Source organism: Oryctolagus cuniculus, chromosome 7 (assembly GCF_964237555.1).
Source record: "Oryctolagus cuniculus chromosome 7, mOryCun1.1, whole genome shotgun sequence".
Lineage (NCBI taxonomy): Eukaryota > Metazoa > Chordata > Mammalia > Lagomorpha > Leporidae > Oryctolagus > Oryctolagus cuniculus.
Window position 1 is genome coordinate 76641675 of NC_091438.1, and position 20404 is coordinate 76662078.

Here is a 20404-nt window from a genome sequence, read left to right on the forward strand (position 1 = left end):
GACAAACCCCAGCTTTTCTCTCCTGAGGAAGGCGATATGATTGGTCCTTGATGCTTTATGAGCCACTGCTCCCTAAAACAGGCCTCAGCTTCATCAGCCAAGATGGCAGAATCTGCTTTTCAGGCAGCAGAGTGGAAGAAGGGACAAAGGGGAAGAGGAGGCAGGGTGTGCCAGTGTGCGCTAGGAAGACTGCCACAAGCCACCACGTGGCACTTGCACTTAGACTTGTGTGTTACAGGCCAGAGCCCAGCGTCAAGGAGACTGGCAGCCATCATCTTTGTTCTGGGCGGCCATACCCAACAAAGTGGGTTATTAGGATGGTAGCGAGGAAGAGCCAGTAATGAGGACAAGTGAATTTTGCCACAGCCATTATCATAACAGATCGACTGTTCATGAACACCCAGTCTTTTTTTTTATTCTAAAGCATCTACTTTTATATTTCTTAATATTTCTCAAGCAATGTATCCTCTCTTTGGATCACAACTCAGCCACTAAGCTTCATGGGGGTCCCAGCAGAAGAACTCAAAGAGCCTGCCTCAGCTGCCTGCACTCCAGAAGGGAGCTTGGCTTCTGGTTGGTTGGCGGTCAAGTGCTAAGGGCCTCTGTGGCTGTGTCCACTCAAATCTCCCCAGCGCTGGGACGCCCAAGCCTGTGTCACTGCACGTTAACTTCTTGGCTGGGAGAAAAAGAGAAGGCCGAGCATAGTTACGTGGTGATTCATTTCCTAAATGAAGCCCGACCTCCACACTTAGACTCCTCAGTAGCATTTGTCCTCGGTCCCTGGGGAGAAATCTACAGGGCCGCTGCAGTCCTAGAGAAAGGCACACCAGTTCCTCTGAGTTTCTTTCACTACTGCATTTCCTCCCTATCATTCATGCCTCTCTGCAGTAAAATAACGTCACACATCTGCACAGGAACTGCTCGCTCTCTCTCTCTCTCTCTCTCGCTCTCTCTCTCTCTCTCTCACACACACACACACACACACACACACACACTCCCTCCTCAAACACTCCCTTCTCTTCAGCCCATAAGTCAGAGGCGTGGACCTGGCTCAGGGGTAGCAAGTAAACTGCTCTGTCTGGAAACCAGGGTTGGTGGATGTGGTGGTCTCTAGGCCCCTTCCTGCTCTGACATTCTGTGAATGCTGGTGGGTCCTGAGCAGGAAGCGCTGGGTCCCTGACTTCTGGAATATGTGGAGATTATGTTGGAGGAGCATTGTGTTTGCCAGAATTTATCAGATAGCAATGTATCATAAGCTGTCCCAATTGTTTTGACCTGGGTTTCACCAGAGGAGCACGGTGGCTCCCCAGGGTGCTGCGTGCGGCAAGAGAAGCGGACGGTAGAGAGGGAGAGCAAGGGCTGTGGAGTCGGATGGATGTAGGCCCAGGCCCTGGGCCAACCACCCACCCACTCTGTGACCAGTGCAAGGCAGCTGCCCTCCTTGAACCTCAACATCTCTGCCTGTCCGATCAAGTCCGACTCCTCCCTCACCAGGGTGCTGGAGTTAGGAGGGCTCGTGTTCTGTACGCTGGCACACAGCAGCATGAGCAGGTGCTGGTCCTGCTAGTATGAGAGAGAGGAACACGGAGAGCAAAAGGAACTGAGAAGGGAAAGTCAAAGGGGAAAAGGGAGGGAAGACAGCGTGCAAAAATGAGGAGTGTTCTGTGTGGTGGTGGTGGTTTAATGCCTCCAAAAATTCTCCTTAGCCCCCTCTGGGTGGGCCCCCGGGACAGAGCGAATGCTTGGGCCCAGGTTCATGAGTGACCTATGCAATTGGCTAATATGAGTAACTAAGCACCGGCTTCCCAAAATTACAGTAATATTGCCACCTGGCGGCCAAACTTATACATTGCTTGAATTTTTCCGAATCTGTTGAAAGTGATTTGTAAACCATAAGGCACAGTTGTAGTCGTTTCACTTGTGTCACAGATTTAGCACGTGTCATCTGTACGCCAGGTACTATTCTGGGTGGCAGGGACACAACAGCCAACAAGTGTGAGGAAGCCCCTGCTTGCCCAGAAGGCCTCTGCTGCAGGCGGCAACAGACAAAAACAAGTCATCCAGCCGGCGCCGTGGCTCAATAGGCTAATCCTCCACCTTGCGGCGCCGGCACACCGGGTTCTAGTCCCGGTTGGGGCGCCGGATTCTGTCCCGGTTGCCCCTCTTCCAGGCCAGCCCTCTGCTATGGCCAGGGAGTGCAGTGGAGGATGGCCCAGGTGCTTGGGCCCTGCACCCCATGGGAGACCAGGAAAAGCACCTGGCTCCTGGCTCCTGCCAGGATCAGCGCGGTGCGCCGGCTGCAGCGGCGGCCATTGGAGGGTGAACCAACGGCAAAGGAAGACCTTTCTCTCTCTGTCTCTCTCTCTCACTGTCCACTCTGCCTGTCAAAAAAAAAAAAAAAAAAAAAACAAGTCATCCACGAGGGAGATCAGGCAGAGGAGTGCTGATGATAGGGAGGAACTGGAAGTAGAATGTGAGATTCTACAGGGAGAGTGGACGGCCGAGTTCAAAGCTACATCGTGAAAACCAGGGAGAATGGGTAGGAGGGAGAGAAAGGTGGCAGCCAGGGAGTTCAAGAGGGAGGCAGGGCCCGGCCACGTGGGGCCCCTTGGATTTGATTGTGGGCTTTTTGGCGTGTGGTAGACAAGATGACGGAGGTATTCTTTTTTTTTTTTTTAATTTAGTAAATATAAATTTCCAAAGTACAGTTTATGGATTACATTGGCTCCCCCCCCCCATAATTTCCCTCCCACTCGCACTCCTCCCATCTCCTACTCCCTCTCCCATCCCATTCACATCAAGATTCATTTTCAATTATCTTTATATACAGAAGATCAATTCAGTATTTATTAAGTAAATATTTCAACAGTTTGCACCCACACAAGGGGTATTCTTAATTTCATGTTTAAAGCTCCCCTGGCTGTTGTGTGGAGAATGGAATGTGCGGGACCCAGGAGAGAATCAGGGAGCCCAGTCTGGAAGCTTCTGTAGAGTCTGGGTAGTGGCTTGGCTACAGTGGAGGCACTGGAGCTGGAGAGATGCGGGTGACTGGTTTTTGTTGGGGATATGCCATCCCAACTTGTCAATGTGTTTGGGAGATGCCAGTGCCTTATTTAGTATTTTCCCAGCAACTGAGGCCACAGGTGATTTGGGGAGAGGAGTGAGCAGCTGCACACACTGTGAGGCCTCGGGGTGCAGAGTTATTCACAGGGTGTCTGCTTGCCTCAGAGGACACAGCGCAGCACCGAAATCCTGCAGGACCTTACAGACAGGAACATCTCCGACTACCTGGTGAAGACGTACCCTGCTCTCATAAGAAGCAGGTGAGAAGGGACCCTCTCTGCACCTCATCCCGGCTTGCTGTACCAAGTATTCACTACTGATAGAGGACAATGCACTCTCACAAGTTACCTATGGTCAGGGCAGTGGGGCTTTTTGTTTTCAAAGATTTTGTTCATTTGAAAAGCAGAATTAGAGCGAGCAAGTGAGATTTTCCATCCACTAGTTCACTCCCCAAATGGTCACAACAGCCAGGGATGGACCAGGCAGAAGCCTGGAGCCCAGAGCTGCTTCTGGGTCTCCCACATGGATTCAGAGGCCCAAGGACTTAGATCATTCTCTGCTGCTTTCCCAGGCGCATTAGCAGGGAGCTGGATGGGAAGTGGAGTAGCCGGGACTCGAACCAGCACCCAGATGAGATGCTGGCATCACAGGCAGCAACTTAACCCACTACACCACAATGCCAGCCCCAGCAGCCTCATATGTTAACCAGTTAGGAAAGAGAGACAAGATTTGGAGGGAGACGAGGGAGTAAAGGGGGGAAAAAGAGAAAAAAGAGGAGGAAGTAAGAGGCGGTGCAGGGCGGTGCGGGGACTGCTGCTTAACGGGTAAAGTGCCTGGAACCTCTTCTGGTTTGCTTGGCTCTGCTGCTGTCCTAATCAAGCCCCACCCGGACACAGCAGCCGCAGCGTCCCTGGCCATCAGAGCGAGCAGCTTGACCACAGGATGCTCCGGAGAGAGGGATGCAGCCCCACGCGCTCTGCGGCTAAAACCAAGCATCCTCATTTCAGCGGTGATTTCAGCTGCTTCCCTTCCTAGCGCCCTGAGCAAGGGACAGACACTCTCCAATGGCTAGAATACTGCACGTGGCAAACGCACCTGCTGAGACACTGCGCCAGGCCGGCAGTTAGCGAAAGGAAGACACCACCCAAGCCCCCAGACAAAAGCAGAGCACGTGGATGTCCCCAGTAATGCGATAAACAGCAGCCCCTCCAAACTTTGACCTCAGCAGCAATGTGCAATATGGAATACTGGACTTGCTGCTTGGTGGTTGACGACCATGACAGTTCATAGGGTCTGGGGATGCTGTCTGCTCATTTCCCAGCTTCTTGTTTTAGCCCAGATTGTCTGAAAGTGAACGCCTTAAGTGTGCAGGTGATTAGTAGAGTTACGTCCATTGGTGGAAGGGGGGAGGGCTGCAGCCTTCCCTCCACCTGGGCACGATCCTTCCCATGTTTTCCGGGTCTGAGTGGACACCCTGGTCTGACGTGTGACCTGACAACAGATCACTCAGCCCAGCTGCAGGGTGTGACTGGGAGAACAATAGTGGAAACCCCAGTCTTTTCCCCGCATGTGTATTCAGGCTCAGGCTCAGGCTCAGGCTCGGAGCTGAGTGGCTCCCACATGACCTGGATATTAAGAAATGCAAAAATGTCCCTATAGATTGAATCATGCCAGTTCCCCAGGGAAGAAAGTTAACACTGCTGCTGAATGTGTGTTATTCATTGCATGATTTTATTTTGACTTTCAGCTTAAAGAGCAAATTCTGGGTCAACGAACAGAGGTAAGAAAGCATTTTTATAAGAAATTTAAATCTCTGATTGAGCCAGTTAAAGCAATGGCACATGTTAAAAGCCAGACCTCCAAGGCTGTTCTGATTGGCCTCAGGAATTCAGACAGTGTGTCCTGAAGGCCAAGTGTCCGGGGACACCTGGGCTCAGGAGATGTTCAGCTGTGTCCCTGGAGGGCACACGTGGGAGAAGGTAGTCTGGTGAGGACTTCCAGAACATTCTAAGACCTGCAAGCTTCTAAGAGATTAGAATGCACCAGTGAGAGGGACTTGCAACCTAGCCCTGGACAGGGGATCTGGCCCAGCCCCTGACTCACCCCACTCCTGAAGCATCCCAGAGGTTCCAGTGGCCCCAGAGGTGTGGAGAATCCATGAGGGCATCCCAGGAGAAAGCCGTCTGAAGCACTGGGTCTGTAGAATGGATGCAGGGATGAGGCTGACTTGCTTTCCTGGGAAGATTCTAGACCATAAAAGTGAAATGCAGAATTGTCCCCTGGAGGGAACTCTGAGGATTCTAATGAAGCAGAAAATGGGGGCCAGGGGACAATCTGAGGCCCTGAGAAATCAAATTCTCCTCTGTGGTAATTAACGCTGCTGCTGTGGAGTCTGGCTTTCATCCTGCCATGGAAGGGTTTTAAGCCAGAGAGTGACCTCCTCGGGTGGGTGTTTGCATCCTCATGGCTGTAGACTTCCAGAGCCGAACAGAGGATGGGTCCCAAGGCTGGGATCAGTTAGGAGCAGAGTCCAGAAATGGTGGGGTTGCCTGAGCTGGGGTTGGGGGTGAGAGGCACCAAGCAGGGGCGGGGGTGTGTGTGGCAGCACTTGGCCCTGCATAGGCCGAGTTGTTGTGTCCAGTGCTGCTCGAAGTACCTGCAAAGGACAGAGGTGGCAGAGAAGTGGAGTCATTGGTGGGCGCCAGAGAGGTCACGTGGGAGAGAGGAGCTGGAGCTGGCCAGATGCCCAAGAGAGCAAGGAGGAGGCACCCCGGGAAGCGGGCAGCCTGGGCCATTCGGGTCCATGCAAGTGGTTCAGTGTGGCCCTCCAGGGAAGCTCTAGGGAGGGAAGGGCTGTCGGGGCAGAGACCAGACTCAGAAGAACCTTGAGCCTAGGCCGCGGTGGAGTCAGCAATGGGGAAGACTGCAGAGTTGGATTTGTAACGTAGGCTGATTCTGCTCACTGGCCCAGACAGTTCCCCTGCAGAAGCAGAATGCTCCTGGCAGGCGCGAAGGTCACGGCTCCACGCTGAGGATCTCTTGTTGCCTTGCCAGGTACGGAGGAATTTCCATCGGAGGGAAGCTCCCAGCCATCCCCTTCACCGGGAAAGCACTTGTTGCTTTTCTCAACGACCTTGGCCACCTAATGAACGTGAGCGGGGTATGTAAGGAGACTGAAGACTTGAGCAGGATTTGCGACTTTCCTACTTCCTATGAAATAGAAATGATTGCTGAGTGCTGAAGCAGTGAAAAACCCTCCTGCTTGTGTCTCCTGGTCCCCTAGGGCCCTGTCACCAGAAAGGCTGCTCAAGAAATGTCTGATTTCCTGAAACATCTGGAAACGGAAGACAACATTAAGGTAGGTGACCTGCATGATCTGCCCCAGGGCTAAACCCTCACGTGAGCTGATGATTTTATTTCCACTTGCCCTTCCCTCCCCCTGCTGAAATCCAGCAAGGAATGTCTTCCCTCTGCCAGACCCTGCTCCTGCTTTGTCCTGTGGCTAATTTTCTTCATGCAACATCTTGAGTGTCAGCACAGCCTCACCAAGCCCCCTCCCACCCGCTAGGTGTGGTTCAACAACAAAGGCTGGCACGCCCTGGTCAGCTTTCTGAACGTGGCCCACAACGCCATCCTCCGGGCCAGCCTGCCCCCGGACAGGAACCCAGAAGAGTATGGAGTCACCGTCATAAGCCAGCCGCTGAACCTGACCAAGGAGCAGCTCTCAGAGGTTACAGTGTAAGCTGCCCGGGCCCGGCCTCAGGTTTTCTCCGAGGCTTTTTCCCCAACAGCAAGTGCAGGGCTGGGTGGCTGCGTTGTTGGATAGGCAGCCGTGACCGTGACTGTAAGACCTGTAAGTGCTTCGTGTACCAGACTGCTTGACCGGTCTTTCTTCCCCACCTGTGTTTGGAAAGTAAGATTATGTTTGGTTCCATCGCCTTTTTACTCTCAGTAAGGAGAGATATTCTCCTTTGCCAGTATGCAAAAGAACTGCCAGAACCTGGGAGCATTCCAGCATGCTTCCATGTCCCAGTGGTAGTTAGCCCAGATTCTGGTCAGATGTCCTGCTTTGGGGATGGCCGCAGGTCTCTGCCTTCCTCCAGGATGGTAAGAGCCCATGGCACTGCTTCAGCAGTACGACACCAAGCCTCTTCATTTTGCAGTCTGTTTGCTCTGTTCAAGGCCAATGTGAAGGGGTTGGGGGGATGCAGTCTGCTTCTGTGGAGTCCGGACTTTGTGCTTCAGTGTGCTGAGTGCTACCAAGCATGCCCAGGGCCATCCCCAAATACCTGGGCGTGGCTCCTCTGCACCTTCCCCTGAACACCCTCTGGGGCCCTGTGGTCTCTGGTGTTCTCACTCAGCCCAAGTTTCCGCACCTTCACCTTCTGCCAAGCCTTTTGAGTATGAAATGGGAGTCTCTCTGGGATTATAAAATGGTCTGAGGGTACTTCAGTCTGTAGAAAAATGGAATGAAAAGATACATTTATTTTGGTGCAAAAAAAATTTGAGATCCATGCATAGGTTTTCCATAATACTCATTTTCCAAGAACTTCTTGAAGACCCCTTGTGTGTGTTCATTAAATAAAGCGTAGGTAGCAGAGTTTGAAGAGCACAGTTATTGTTAGCACTGTGGGATGCAGGGTGCTTCCTTCCAGCTGTTTGCTCTGGGCTCACTGTGACTGTGGGTGATGCCGTGCGTGGTTGATCAGCTCGGTGACCACGACAAATGATGCTTTTGTGGGGTCAGTGACAGTGCTCGTCCAGGGAGGCAGGAACCGCCCCACACACAGGGGGTTATGACCTGCACATGTGGGCTTTCAGCCCCACCTGCCCCCTCAGCCAGATTCCTTCTATCTGACCCAGGGAAGGGAGAATATAGTCAAGCTCCCATGGGCCATGCCTGCTCTCCTGTCACCTGAAGTTACATTATGGACATCCACCCATGGCACCTTTTGCTTCTTGAAAATGTGACTTAACAAGATAATGTCTTTCAACAAAAGAAATCAATTTTCAAGTCCATATGGTGTTTACACAGAACATTCCAGAGACTTGATAGAAACATTATTAGAGCTAATCAGTGCATTGCACTATGAGAGCAACATGCACATCTATTTCCAGACACCGTAACAACTCATTAGAAATCAGAAGAAGATGAAGTGGTGTCTGGAAATATTCACATGAAATGGAAGGACAACCCACAAATGTCCACTTAAGCTTGACCCAGACTGGTTAACAGTGCAAGGGAACGACTATTCAGACTAGGGACGGAAGTCTGGAGGCCATCACCCGGGCTTAGGTAAGGAATTCCCAGGGCCTGGCCTCGTCACTCTTCTTGCACCTGCCCTGTCTTCACCACTCTCTCCCTGGGTCTCCCATCCTGCTGCAGGCTGACCACTTCGGTGGATGCCCTGGTTGCCATCTGCGTGATTTTCGCCATGTCCTTCGTCCCAGCCAGCTTTGTCCTTTATTTGATCCAGGAGAGGGTGAGCAAAGCCAAGCACCTGCAGTTTATCAGCGGCGTGAGCCCCACCACTTACTGGCTGACCAACTTCCTCTGGGACATTGTGAGTGACAGTTCATCCGCACCTCCATGCACACAAGTGGCGCTTGTGAGGGGTCTGATGAGGAGGCGTGGTGTTCCCACACTGCCAGGGTTGCTGGGAAGTGCTGGGCCCAGGGCCTCTGTGGCCTACTGTCCTTTTACTACTACTACTACTACTTCTTCTTCTTCCTCTTCTTCTTCTTCTTTTTTTTTTTTTTTTTTTGACAGGCAGAGTTAGACAATGAGAGAGAGAGACAGACAGAGAGAAAGGTCTTCCTTCCATTGGTTTGCCCCGCAAATGCCTGCTACGGCTGGCGCTGCGCTGATCCGAAGCCGGGAGCCAGGTGCTTCTCCTGGTCTCCCATGCAGGTGCAGGGCCCAAGCACTTGGGCCATCCTCCACTGCACTCCCGGGCCACAGCAGAGAGCTGGACTGGAAGAGGAGCAACCAGGACAGAATCCGGTGCCCCAGCCTGGACTAGAACCCAGGGTACCAGTGCCGCAGGTGGAGGATTAGCCTAGTGAGCCGCAGTGCCAGCCACTTTTACATCTTCTTCGAAAGGCACAGAATTAGCACCCCAAAGCTAGGGAAGAAGGTGGGGCACAGCCTGACAGCTGCTGAGTGGGACTCCCAGTGTCCTGCACCAAGGAGGCTTCTAACCCAGAAAATACTTGCTGCACTGTGCGGCACCAGACTGGCCTTCCTGGGAACAGTGTGAGGCTGAGAAGGTCATACCAGGGGGCCCTGCCCCTCGTCCTCTTCTTAAACGAGCCCCATTTCCAAAAGGGTAAGGATAGAACTTCCCCTATAGTAGGGTCACCAGATACAGGATACTCCATCAAATTTGAATTTCAGATAAACAACTGATAGTTTGTAGTGTAAGTATATCCTACTACAAGTATTTTATACTAAAAATTATTGTTTATCTGAAAGTCAAATTGAACAGAGTATCTGTATTTGTATTTGCCAAATCAGACAACCCTGCCAGTGGCACTCCAGTGCGGGACACGAGCATCTTAACCAGCATCCTAACTAGTGGGCCAGCACCTACCCCTGATGCTCCAGTTTCCAGGCTGGTCTGGAACGTGAACCCCAGGATCTGTGCTGTTGGAATGTAACGCCCTCGTTAGCCAGGGGCAGAAAGACAGCGTGTGCTAGGGTTGCTGCTGAATGGGTGACAGTTATTATCCCTATCATTCACTCAGTGCATCCAGTGTTTTCAATTCTTACCTTCTTACGTGTATCATCTGCTTTTTCTTTTCTCTTAAATTTTGAAACAATTACAGACTTACAGAAAAGTTCCGGGCCGGCGCTGCGGTTCACTAGGCTAATCCTCCGCCTTGCAGCGCCGGCACACGGGGTTCTAGTCCCGGTCGGGGCGCCGGATTCTGTCCTGGTTTCCCCTCTTCCAGGCCAGCCCTCTGCTGTGGCCAGGGAGTGCAGTGGAGGATGGCCCAAGTCCTTGGGCCCTGCACCCCATGGGAGACCAGGAGAAGCACCTGGCTCCTGGCTTCAGATCAGCGCGGTGCGCTGGCCGCGGCAGCCATTGGAGGGTGAACCAACGGCAAAGGAAGACCTTTCTCTCTGTCTCTCTCTCTCTCACTGTCCACTCTGCCTGTCAAGAAAAAAGAAAAAGAAAGAGAAAAGAAAAGAAAAGTTCCAAGTTTAGTTCAAAATTTTCTGAGCCATACGAGAACTTTCCTAACAAGATGCCCTTCTCTCCTCCCTCCCCCACATGCCCCCAACACCCCCGATCTGGGCCTCCTGCCAACAAGGACATGCCCCATTCTGCCACCGTACGATGTCAACATCAGGAAGCCATCGCTGCTGTGTTACCACCACCCAGTCCTCAGACCCCACTCAAGTTCCATCAGCTGCCCCAGTAACGTCCCTGCTGTAGAAACGGATCCGGCCCAGATTCGTGCACTGCATTTAGTTGTCCTGACTCTTCAGTCCCCTTCAGCCTGGAACAGTGCTCAGCCTCTCCTGGACACACATGGCCTGGACACAGCTGAAGGCTCAGGCCACGGTGTCCTTCCGCCGGGCTTTGCCTGGGGCTTCCTCAGGATTGCCCTTAGCTGCAGGGTCACGGTGGATGCTGGTTCCTCTTTTGCATCTGTCAGCTGGCTTCAGATTCCAGGCTGTCCTGTCAGTGATGACACGACATTCACTTTGATCATTTCTCCACTGTAAAGTAGCTCTTTGCCCCTTTATAAATGAATCAGGATTTTAGGGATAGGTTTATTAGAGAAATGTAAATATTCTGTTTATTATAGAATTTTTTATTTGTACCTTGAATTATTTACATCTGATTCAGTCTTGATTCCTGTGTTGATCAATGGATTATGGTCCAGTTACATCATGAGCTGTTTCAAGATGCAGACTGTCTGCACGCGTGGCCATCAGCTCTTCTGGCTGGCCTCTGTGGCCTCTTCCCCTGTGTCCCCGCCCTCTTTGAGCACCTCCCTGAGGTCCAGAAAGGCCCATCCTGTATCTTCCCGACACGGACTCTGGAACCAAACATCTCCCCTAGGAGTCCTGGTTCCTTCCAATGGAAAAAGGCCCCCAGAAGCCAAAATCTGGATACTAAATATGTTTATGTTGCTGGAGTGTCTTTGGTCCCAGGCACGTTTGCGGACAGAAGTAGGGGAGGTATGTGTGCAGATGTGGAAATACACCCACATGTACCTGTATTTCTCAGTCTATCTGTGCACTGAACACTACAAACCCACCAAAGTCTCCAGCTCCAGTCCAACACACGGGACTCATTCTAGTTTTCCATCTTTCTCTGTAACTCCTTTCTCCAAGGGTGAGAAATTGCTGGTGTCTCCCCCCAAGTCATTTACCGACCCAAGCAATACTCCTCTGTATAGGAAACACCCTATCAATCAGGGCCACCAACTCCTCCCCATGGAGGCCCTCCCTCCCTGCCCCAGCTGTCCCCACTGTGTGCAGCTCCTCCTCACTGTGCTCGGGCTCTGACACTCCGGTAAGGACACCTTCCTCAACCCGCTGGGGCTTCAACACCCTGCTCCAGGCCCCCTCTGCAGGACGCCCTCCTCACCCTTCTCAGGTCTTCGTCCTGCTCAAGACCCAACCCTGCCCATCTTTCCATGCCCAACCTGAAGGCTTTAGAACCGCATTGCTTAGAAAGGGTATCGGCATTAGAGCTTCATGAGGCCAAGGACTACATTGTGAGTTTTTCTCAATCCCGGACGCTTGCTTAGAAAGGAGAACCCATGAGATTTCATGACCAATTAGAAAGAGTGAAAGACCTGGTGGAATTTTATAATTCATTTTTTGAAAGATATAAACTGAAGGTTCCCTGAGTAGGAAGGGATAGGAGGACTAGGAACAACTTAATATAGGTTTGCTAACCAAGAACCATTTGGACAAATGGAATCAGAGCTGGAGGACCCAGTCCCAACTCCCATTTAATGGAACAGGAAACAGAAGTCCTAGATAGAGGTTAAGTGATTTGCTCCTCTCTTCTCTTCAAGATGAATTATGCTGTGAGCGCCGCCCTGGTGGTGGGCATCTTCATCGGGTTTCAGAAGAAAGCCTATACTTCCCCGGATAATCTTCCTGCCCTTGTTGCGCTACTCATGCTGTACGGGTGAGTTGTTTGGCCATTAGAGCTAATGCCACCCCAAGGGAAGCAGGGAGGGTGTTGCCTTCTGCTGGAACACGTGGGCTTTCCAGGGGTGACAGCATGCACAAGTTTAGCATCCATCTGTGGCTACTAGCCAGGAATCCTTCCGGCTTTCGTTTCTGACTCTACCAATGGAGGTATCTGAATGAACCAAGGCCTGGTTCATTCACAGACGATGAATGAAGCTGCACATGGTCTGACTTCTTCTTCCACTCAAACTGTGGCCTTGACTAAAGTCTGGGAATTGGTCACCCCAATTCCTCAGCCAGCTCTGATCTGTCTCTGATTCATCTGCAGCCTATGTGCCCAGCTCAGTGGCTCCCTCTGTAGTGACCAGGAGTGCTCTGCACACAGAAGCAGACTCCAGCTGGCTGCCCCTGCCTTGGGGCTGGAAGGTGGCACAGGCATTAACTCCAACAGAATTTTAGACCAGAGCTGCAGCTGTACATCCCAGGCCTGCCACGGACTGCATGTACAACCACGTGCAAATAATTCAGCCATCTGGGCCTCAGTTCCTTCATCTGTGAAGTGGGAAAAATGATGCCTGGCCCTTCCCTTGTGGCTCAGTAGGGGGTTACTGGAGCAGTGGTCTCCATTTTGTCTCTTGGTAATCATTCAGGAACCAGCAGGACTGTGAACTGTCCAGCAAGCTGTGAAGATGAGCATGTTGGGACCTTCACCTCTGCTGATCTGGACTAGAGCGGGAAGCATTGCAGGATGGAACACCTTAGGCACCTAAAGCTACTGTCTCTCTTGTTCCCCACAAAACCCCATAAGGTTATCAGGGCAGCCATTGTTGTCTTCATGGAAAGATGAGGCACAGAGGCCATGGGATGATGGGTGATCTTGGTCACCCTGAGACTCTGGCCCATTCAAACTTGTCGCCCATACATGCATCCTAGCCAGAAGTGTAACACACATCCCTGTGAGCTGTGTCCTTTCCCACAGGTGGGCAGTCATTCCCATGATGTACCCAGCGTCCTTCCTGTTTGATGTCCCCAGCACAGCTTACGTGGCTTTGTCCTGTGCGAATCTGTTCATCGGCATCAACAGCAGTGCCATCACCTTCATTCTGGAACTATTTGAGAATAACCGGGTGAGCGCGACTCCTGTGGCTGCTTTGTTGGACTCATAGGGTCCCATAAGGTAGGCGCTGATCAAGCACGCACTGGATGTGCAGATGCTAGTGTGCAGGCGAGGGTGGCTGCTGGCCTCCCCCTACCTTCCTTTCCTCCCTCCTGCTCTTTTGAGTGCTGAGTGCCACGGTTTTCTGAGTGCACTCTGCAAGTTAGGAAGGACCCTCAACGATGGTAAGATTTTAGATTTGCTGACTCCCCTGAAAGTGTCCTGGATGTTAGGTTGTACACACACACACACACACACACACACAATGCTTTCAGGTGGTTTTAACATTTTGCTTAAAGATTTATTTATTTTACTTGAAAGATTTACAGCAGAGAAAGGAGAGAGGAGAGAGGAGGGAGGGAGACAGAGAGAGAGAGAGAGAGAGAGAGAGAGAGAGAGGTCTTCTATCTATTGGCTTACTCCCCAAATAGCCACAACAATCAGAGCTGGGTCAGGCAAAAGTCAGGAGACAGGAGATTCTTCTGGGTCTCCCACACGGGTGCAGGGACCCAAGGACATGGGCCATCTTCTACTGCTTTCCCAGGCCATAGCAGAGAGCTGGATCAGAAGTGGAGCAGCTGGGATTCAAACCAGCACCCAAATGGGATGCCGTTGCTACAGGCAGTGGCCTTACCTGCTATGCCACAATGCTAGTCCCTGGAAATTTTAAAGGAACAAAAACCCTTTTCCTACTCCTGTTTCCCAATCACCCAGTTCCATTTTCCAGAGGCAACGTCTTGGTTCTTGTGTGTTCTGCAGACATACAAGCAGATAAGTGTACGTGTGTGTGTGTGTGTGTGTGCACGCCTGGGTTGTAGCTGTCCTCAGAGAATTCGGGCTCACTCACATGCCTGCATCTCCAGGCACCTCCCCAGCCTTTCCTTTCTCCCCAGCCCAGCACTGTTCCCAGTGGGCAGCAGCCCATGGCCAGTGTCTCTGCAGTGCTGCCTGCAGCCCCACCTCCACCCCGCCCCTGGAAGGGCTGATTTTGCCAAGGCCCCACAAGTAACCATCCAGTCCCACAGCCCCCTGAGAGCCGCTCTTTCTGAGACCTTGTCAGGCTCTCTGTGGCCACCAGGCAGGAAGTGAAACCTCATCTGCCCCAAGAATGATAAGACACAGCATGTCACGGCAGGGCGGGGCGGGGGGGAGCCAGAGCATCCCCCTGGATCAGTCTCTGCTTTTGAGAGCTGTGTGTGTGCCAGGCTCACGGCGGCCTGCTAAGTCCCAAGACAGTGTGTCACTTCAGGAGTAGGCTTAATGCAACTCACTTAGCAGGCAGCTACTGAGCCCTGCCGCCTCCCAGAGAAACCGGTTACTTCCATGTTCATGACGAGATGGGGCAGATGCTGCTGCACAAATTCCCAGCGTCCCACAGCAGGCTCCCAGGTCTCTGTAGCCACTGTCCTGGCTTGGTCAGGAGGTATTTACTGGGTGAACATCGCGTGATGGATCTACTGATATGAACCAGTGTGACCCAGTTCAGGAAATGGCCTGCACTCCAAGTTAGAGCTGATATAAACTGCGGTACCTGACACTCCGGAAGACAGTGTGCAACAGATCAGCATTGGAGAGAGGCAGATAAAATACCATGGGTCAGAAGGGACCAAAAGACGCTGGGAGAATCTTGGTGGAGGAGATTCAGGCTGGCCTGGAGTAAGCAGGATTACATTTGTCCATGTAACAAATACTAATGTGTCTACTGTGATCTCATCATCATGCAGGGTATTGAGGACAAAAACCAGCACACAAATCAATGGAACGGAATAGAGTCCAGAAATTAATCCACATGATACAGCCAACCGATTTTTGACACAGGTGGCAAGAACATACATTGGAGAAAGATAGGCTTTTCACTAAATGGTGTATTTATATGAATTCCTCCCTCTCACCACATATAAAAATCAGCTCAAAATGGATCAAAGGCCCAAATGTAAGACCTGAAACTATAAAATTTCTAGAGGAAAACATTGGAGAAATACTTCAAGATATTGGTATAAGTGATGACTTCTTGGCTAAGACCCCAAAAAGCTCAGGCAACAAAAGCAAAACTAGATACATGGGGTTATATCCAACTCAGAACTTCTGTACAGTAAACAATAAAGAGACATCTGACAGAATGGGAAAAATATTTACAAGTTACTTATATGGCAAAGGATGAATTATATATGAATGAAAATATATATATATCAGCAACTCAAAAACTCAACAACAACATAAAAAATTGAGTTAAGAAATGGGCAAAGGACCTGAGTAGCCAGTTCTCAAAAGAAAAAATACAAATGGCCAACAAATACTTGAAAAAATACTCAATATCACTAGCCATCAGGAAAAAGCACATCAAAACCACCATGAGATATCACCTCACTTCTGTCAGAATGGCTGTTATCTAAAAGAAGGAGTAACAAGTGCTGGTTAGAATGTTGAGCAAGGCAAACTCTTAAGACACTGTTGGTGGGAACATGAATTAGTACAGCCACTGTGGAAAACAGTATGGAGATTTCTTTAAAAACTAGAATTAAATTTGCCATTTGATCCAGCAATCCCACTACTGGGTATATACTCAAGAGACATGAACTCACTGTATCAAAGAGGTACCTGCACCACCATGTTTATGGCAGCACTGTCAACCAAGGTGTCCAGCATCAAATGAATGGGTAAAGAAAATGTGACGGGGCCAGCACCGTGGCTCAGTAGGTTAATCCTCTGCCTGCAGCACCAGCATCCCATATGGGCGCCAGCTAGTCCTGGCTGCTCCTCTTCCAATCTGCTGTGGCCTGGGAAAGCAGTAGAAGATGGCCCAAGTGCTTGGGCCCCTGCACCTGAGTGGGAGACCAGGAAGAAGCACCTGGCTCCTGGCTTCAGATCGGCACAGCTCCAGCCGTTGCAGCCATTTGGGGAGTGAATCAATGGAAAGAAGACCTTTCTCTCTGTCTCTCCCTTTCACTGTCTGTAACTCTACCTCTCAAATAAGTAAATACAATCTTTAAAAAAAGAAAAAGAAAATGTCTCACACACACACACACACACACACACACTTCAGCTGTTAAATACTACTCAGCTGTTAAAAACTGGAGGCCATCATGTGGGGTGAAATAACCCACAGGAAGACAAACACCACATGTTCTCACTTTTATGCAGGAGCTAAAATTAAAAACAAACAAAAACCACACTCCATCTGAACACAGAATGTCGATTACTAGAGGCTGGGAGGAGTGGAGAGATAAAATAGGGGACGCTGGGTGTGGCTCATTGATTGTGACAAATATACTAATGTGAGATGAGGGGAAACGGGGTGGGGTATACAGGAACTCATCTTACTACCTTTTAATTTTTGTTATGTAAGTTTAAAATTAATAGTTTTTTAAAGATTTATTTATTTGAAAGAAGGAGTTTACAGAGAGGGAGACACACGGAGAGATCTTCTATCCCCTGGTTTACTCCCCAAATGGCCACAACAGCCTGAGCTGGTCTGGTCTGAAGCCAGGAAGCAGGAGATTCATCCAGTCTCCTACCTAGATGCAGGGTCCCAAGCACTTGGGCCATCCTCCACTGCTTCCCAGGTGCATTAGCTGGGAGCTGGATTGGAAATAGAGCAGCTAGGACTCTAACTGGCACCCATATGAGATGCCAGCATTGCAGGCGGTGGCCTCACTCACTATGCCACAATGCCGGTCCCAAAATTAATAATAATTTTAAAAATAGGAAAAAAAGAATTGGGACCCAGACCCTGCCCTCCAGGGGACCACGGACTAGTAGAGAAGTAGGGAGATTAAAGAAATTAATCATGGGAACGTGGTAAGTAGTGTTAAGAGAGGAATGGATATCTTACCATGGGAGCCTAGGACCACTTACGCAAGAAGGAGCTAGCTATCTGAGCAAGATTCTAAAGAATGGAAGGAGGTGGCGCCGCGGATCACTAGGCTATTCCTCCACCTTGCGGCACTGGCACACCGGGTTCTAGTCCCGTTCGGGGCGCCGGATTCTGTCCCGGTTGCCCCTCTTCCAGTCCAGCTCTCTGCTGTGGCCAGGGAGTGCAGTGGAGGATGGCCCAAGTACTTGGGCCCTGCACCCCATGGGAGACCAGGAGAAGCACCTGGCTCCTGCCATCGGATCAGCGTGGTGCGCCAGCCGCAGCGGGGCGGCCATTGGAGGGTGAACCAATGGCAAAGGAAGACCTTTCTCTCTGTCTCTCTCTCTCACTGTCCACTCTGCCTGTCAAAAAAAATGGAATCTCTCAGCAGAAGGGGATAGAACACTCTTTCCTGCATAGAAATGGCAAGTGCAGAGGCCTGGTGGCAAAGGAGCACAGTGCATTCTGGGAAGGGACCTGTGGCGGATGGGGTATAGCTGGGGAAGGAAGAGGTAACACAAGTTGTGGCATTGAAGAGGTGGGAGGTTGGGGTGAGGATGGGCCAGAGGGGACAGCAGTGGCCCAGCAGTGCTTCCCCAGCCTTGCACGCTCTGTGTTCTTTCCAGCCTGAGGCAATGCAGTCTGAGCACCACAAAACAAGCCCCCAGCTCAAGCCAGACCCCAGAAGTCTCCAGCTCTGCTCTCTCTACTGACAGCCGCCCTGTGCAGCTGAGAAGCAGAGCTAGGCAATGGTGTAGGCCCCAGCCTCCTTTGATACAAGCTGGGCTAAGGCAGCGCTGGGGAGACAGCCTCCTGCATCCCCGGGGTGGCTCGCAGCTGTACCCAGGGAGATTCCCCGCAGCTGCTGGCAAAGCTTCTGTCTGTAGCACACATGGCCCAAGCAGATGGCAGGAGGGCTGCTGCTCTTCCACACATGCACAGAGTGGCCTGGCACCCAGGAGGTATCTGGAAAATGACCAAAGAGGGTAGCTTCTGCCCACCAGAAACCTGCAGGGAGCCCCAGCCACTGATTTGTCATTTCCATATAAACTCTACATTTGGTTTGACAAGGCCTGCCTCCCGCCAGTCTGGCTGCAAAGATGCCTTTCCTGGCCCACCTGCTTGGGAGGCCCGGCCTCCACTTCCAACGGTCTTGCTTCTCTGTTTCAGACGCTGCTCAGATTCAACGCCTTGCTGAGGAAGCTGCTCATCATCTTCCCCCACTTCTGCCTGGGCCGGGGCCTCATTGACCTGGCACTGAGCCAGGCTGTGACGGACGTCTATGCCCGGTTTGGTGGGTGGCCATCAAGGCCCCTGGGGCGTGGCCCCCAACTCTGTCGACCCACAGCTGGGCTGGGGCTGGGGCTGGGCTGGCACCTTACTGGTGTGGGATTGCCCTGCCAGCAAGAAGGGACTAGGCCGAAGAGCCAAGGAAGGGGTCAAGGACAAGCCTTTACTCTTCCTTGCCCTGACGTGGGGGGCCAGGGCTCTTGCTGAAGCCCTGTACACGCCTGTTGGTGTAGCCGGGTCTTCCGGGGTGAGCCGGGCTGCCGACTGGCACTGGATTCCTACTGATTTCCAGTGGCCTCTGTCCGCAGGGGAGGAGCACTCTGCGAATCCGTTCCAGTGGGACCTGCTTGGGAAGAACCTGGTTGCCATGGCAGTAGAAGGGGTCGTGTACTTCCTCCTGACACTCCTCATCCAGCACCACTTCTTCCTCACCCGCTGGTACGTCCATGCTGCGCCCTGGTGGTGCCAGGGGCAGGTCAGTGTGTCCAGGCATGGCCTTCACACAGACACGGTCATGTCCTTCCTCAGGGGCACCACTCCATGATAGCTTTTTACATGCTAAGAGCCTGGCTTGCTCCAAATAACAGGGAGAGACTGGTGGCAATAGGCACGTTCAGATGTGGGCCCTCTCAACTTTTAAGACAATGTGGTGAGTTTCAGCTCCTAATAGCGCACCTTCCTAACTAGATCACAAGACAGTCATTTTAAGTCAGATAAGAGATAAGTGCATGGCAAATGGCATTGGTGAAGGGATATCCAAAGTGCTAGGACAGATTTATTCACTCAGGAGCAAAGAGAGATAAAGCAGGACCCTTTGCTGATTATAGATTTGAGAAGAAGGGCAGGTCAGGACAGAAGAAATAATTTATGAGCCACGTGCCAGGTGAGGATGGCCTGGAGCCTGGGGAGGGGGAGGAGCAGTGACCACGCCCCTGGCCCTGGAGATGGGTGGGCAGCCGGAGGGTCAGCTGGAGACCCCGAGCAGCCGTTCTTCCCCAGGCTCTGCCTGCCCCTGCCTTATTCTGACCTGGGGGCTTTGCATCCCGGGCCAGCTTTCCTGGCCTCACCCAGTGTTCTACGTCACAATCTCCTTAACAAGCTTGCCTCCTCTGGTCACTGTAAGCAAAGACTCCAAGACTTGCTTTTATTGATTTCTTAGAAAAGGATCTACCTTCCCCACTCCTGTGGTTGTGAGGACTGAATGAGAAAGTGGGTGTCAACATCCTTTGAATACAACACAAGCAGGAAGTGGTTCACTTGCGGGAAGCTGTGTGAGGAATCCCTAAGCTTAGGACCCTCAGCCCCTGCAGGCCCCCCCGGCAGCAATGACCACACCTTTTGGCAGCCTTAGTGTGGCAGGGGGAAAGGAAGAGGGGCAGTTACCAAAACTGACTCATGAGCTTCTAGCCTGAAGGACTCACAGTGGAGTGAGTCCTGCCTGCAGGTGGCCCGAGAGGACTAGAGCAGTGTAACGTGGTCTCTGGCTTCCAGAAGCTCACAGCCATGCCCCTAGGGAGAGGCAACCAAGCAAGGCGAGGGAAAGGGAGGAAGAAGGGGTACTCTTGGCAGAAGAGCAGGAATGCATGAGGGCCCAGCAGCCCCAGAGAGCGGGGCTCATGCTTGGGATGCAGGGAGCTCAGAGACCTGGGAAAGTGAAGATGAGGGCGAATCAAGAGAAAGGCAGACTGGGCGAGGTCATGAAATGCCACCTGACCTGACGACTTGGGACGCGAGCCGGAGGACCTCCACCCCATCCCAGTGGCTCTTGGCTGGGCACCAAAATGACCTCCTCGCTGGTCTCCCTGCTCCCAGCCCAGCAGATCACTCACTCCCCTGATGGAAACATCCCAGGGGTCCTGGGGTGCCCTCAGGCTTCAGT

At 51.8% G+C, this 20404-nt stretch overlaps 1 protein-coding gene across 2 annotated transcripts in view; it reads left to right on the forward strand.

The window, feature by feature from the left end:
- ABCA4 (ATP binding cassette subfamily A member 4) overlaps nucleotides 1–20404 on the forward strand; it is a 138845-nt gene that overhangs the window by 99841 nt on the left and 18600 nt on the right. For both annotated transcript variants that reach the window (XM_051857469.2, XM_070078016.1), the window contains exons 31-40: nucleotides 3229–3323; nucleotides 4811–4843; nucleotides 6118–6223; nucleotides 6347–6421; nucleotides 6632–6801; nucleotides 8450–8627; nucleotides 12106–12221; nucleotides 13206–13353; nucleotides 18406–18529; nucleotides 18834–18963. In XM_051857469.2, coding sequence (XP_051713429.2) covers nucleotides 3229–3323; nucleotides 4811–4843; nucleotides 6118–6223; nucleotides 6347–6421; nucleotides 6632–6801; nucleotides 8450–8627; nucleotides 12106–12221; nucleotides 13206–13353; nucleotides 18406–18529; nucleotides 18834–18963 — 1175 coding nt within the window. The remainder of the gene's footprint in view (nucleotides 1–3228; nucleotides 3324–4810; nucleotides 4844–6117; nucleotides 6224–6346; nucleotides 6422–6631; nucleotides 6802–8449; nucleotides 8628–12105; nucleotides 12222–13205; nucleotides 13354–18405; nucleotides 18530–18833; nucleotides 18964–20404) is intronic.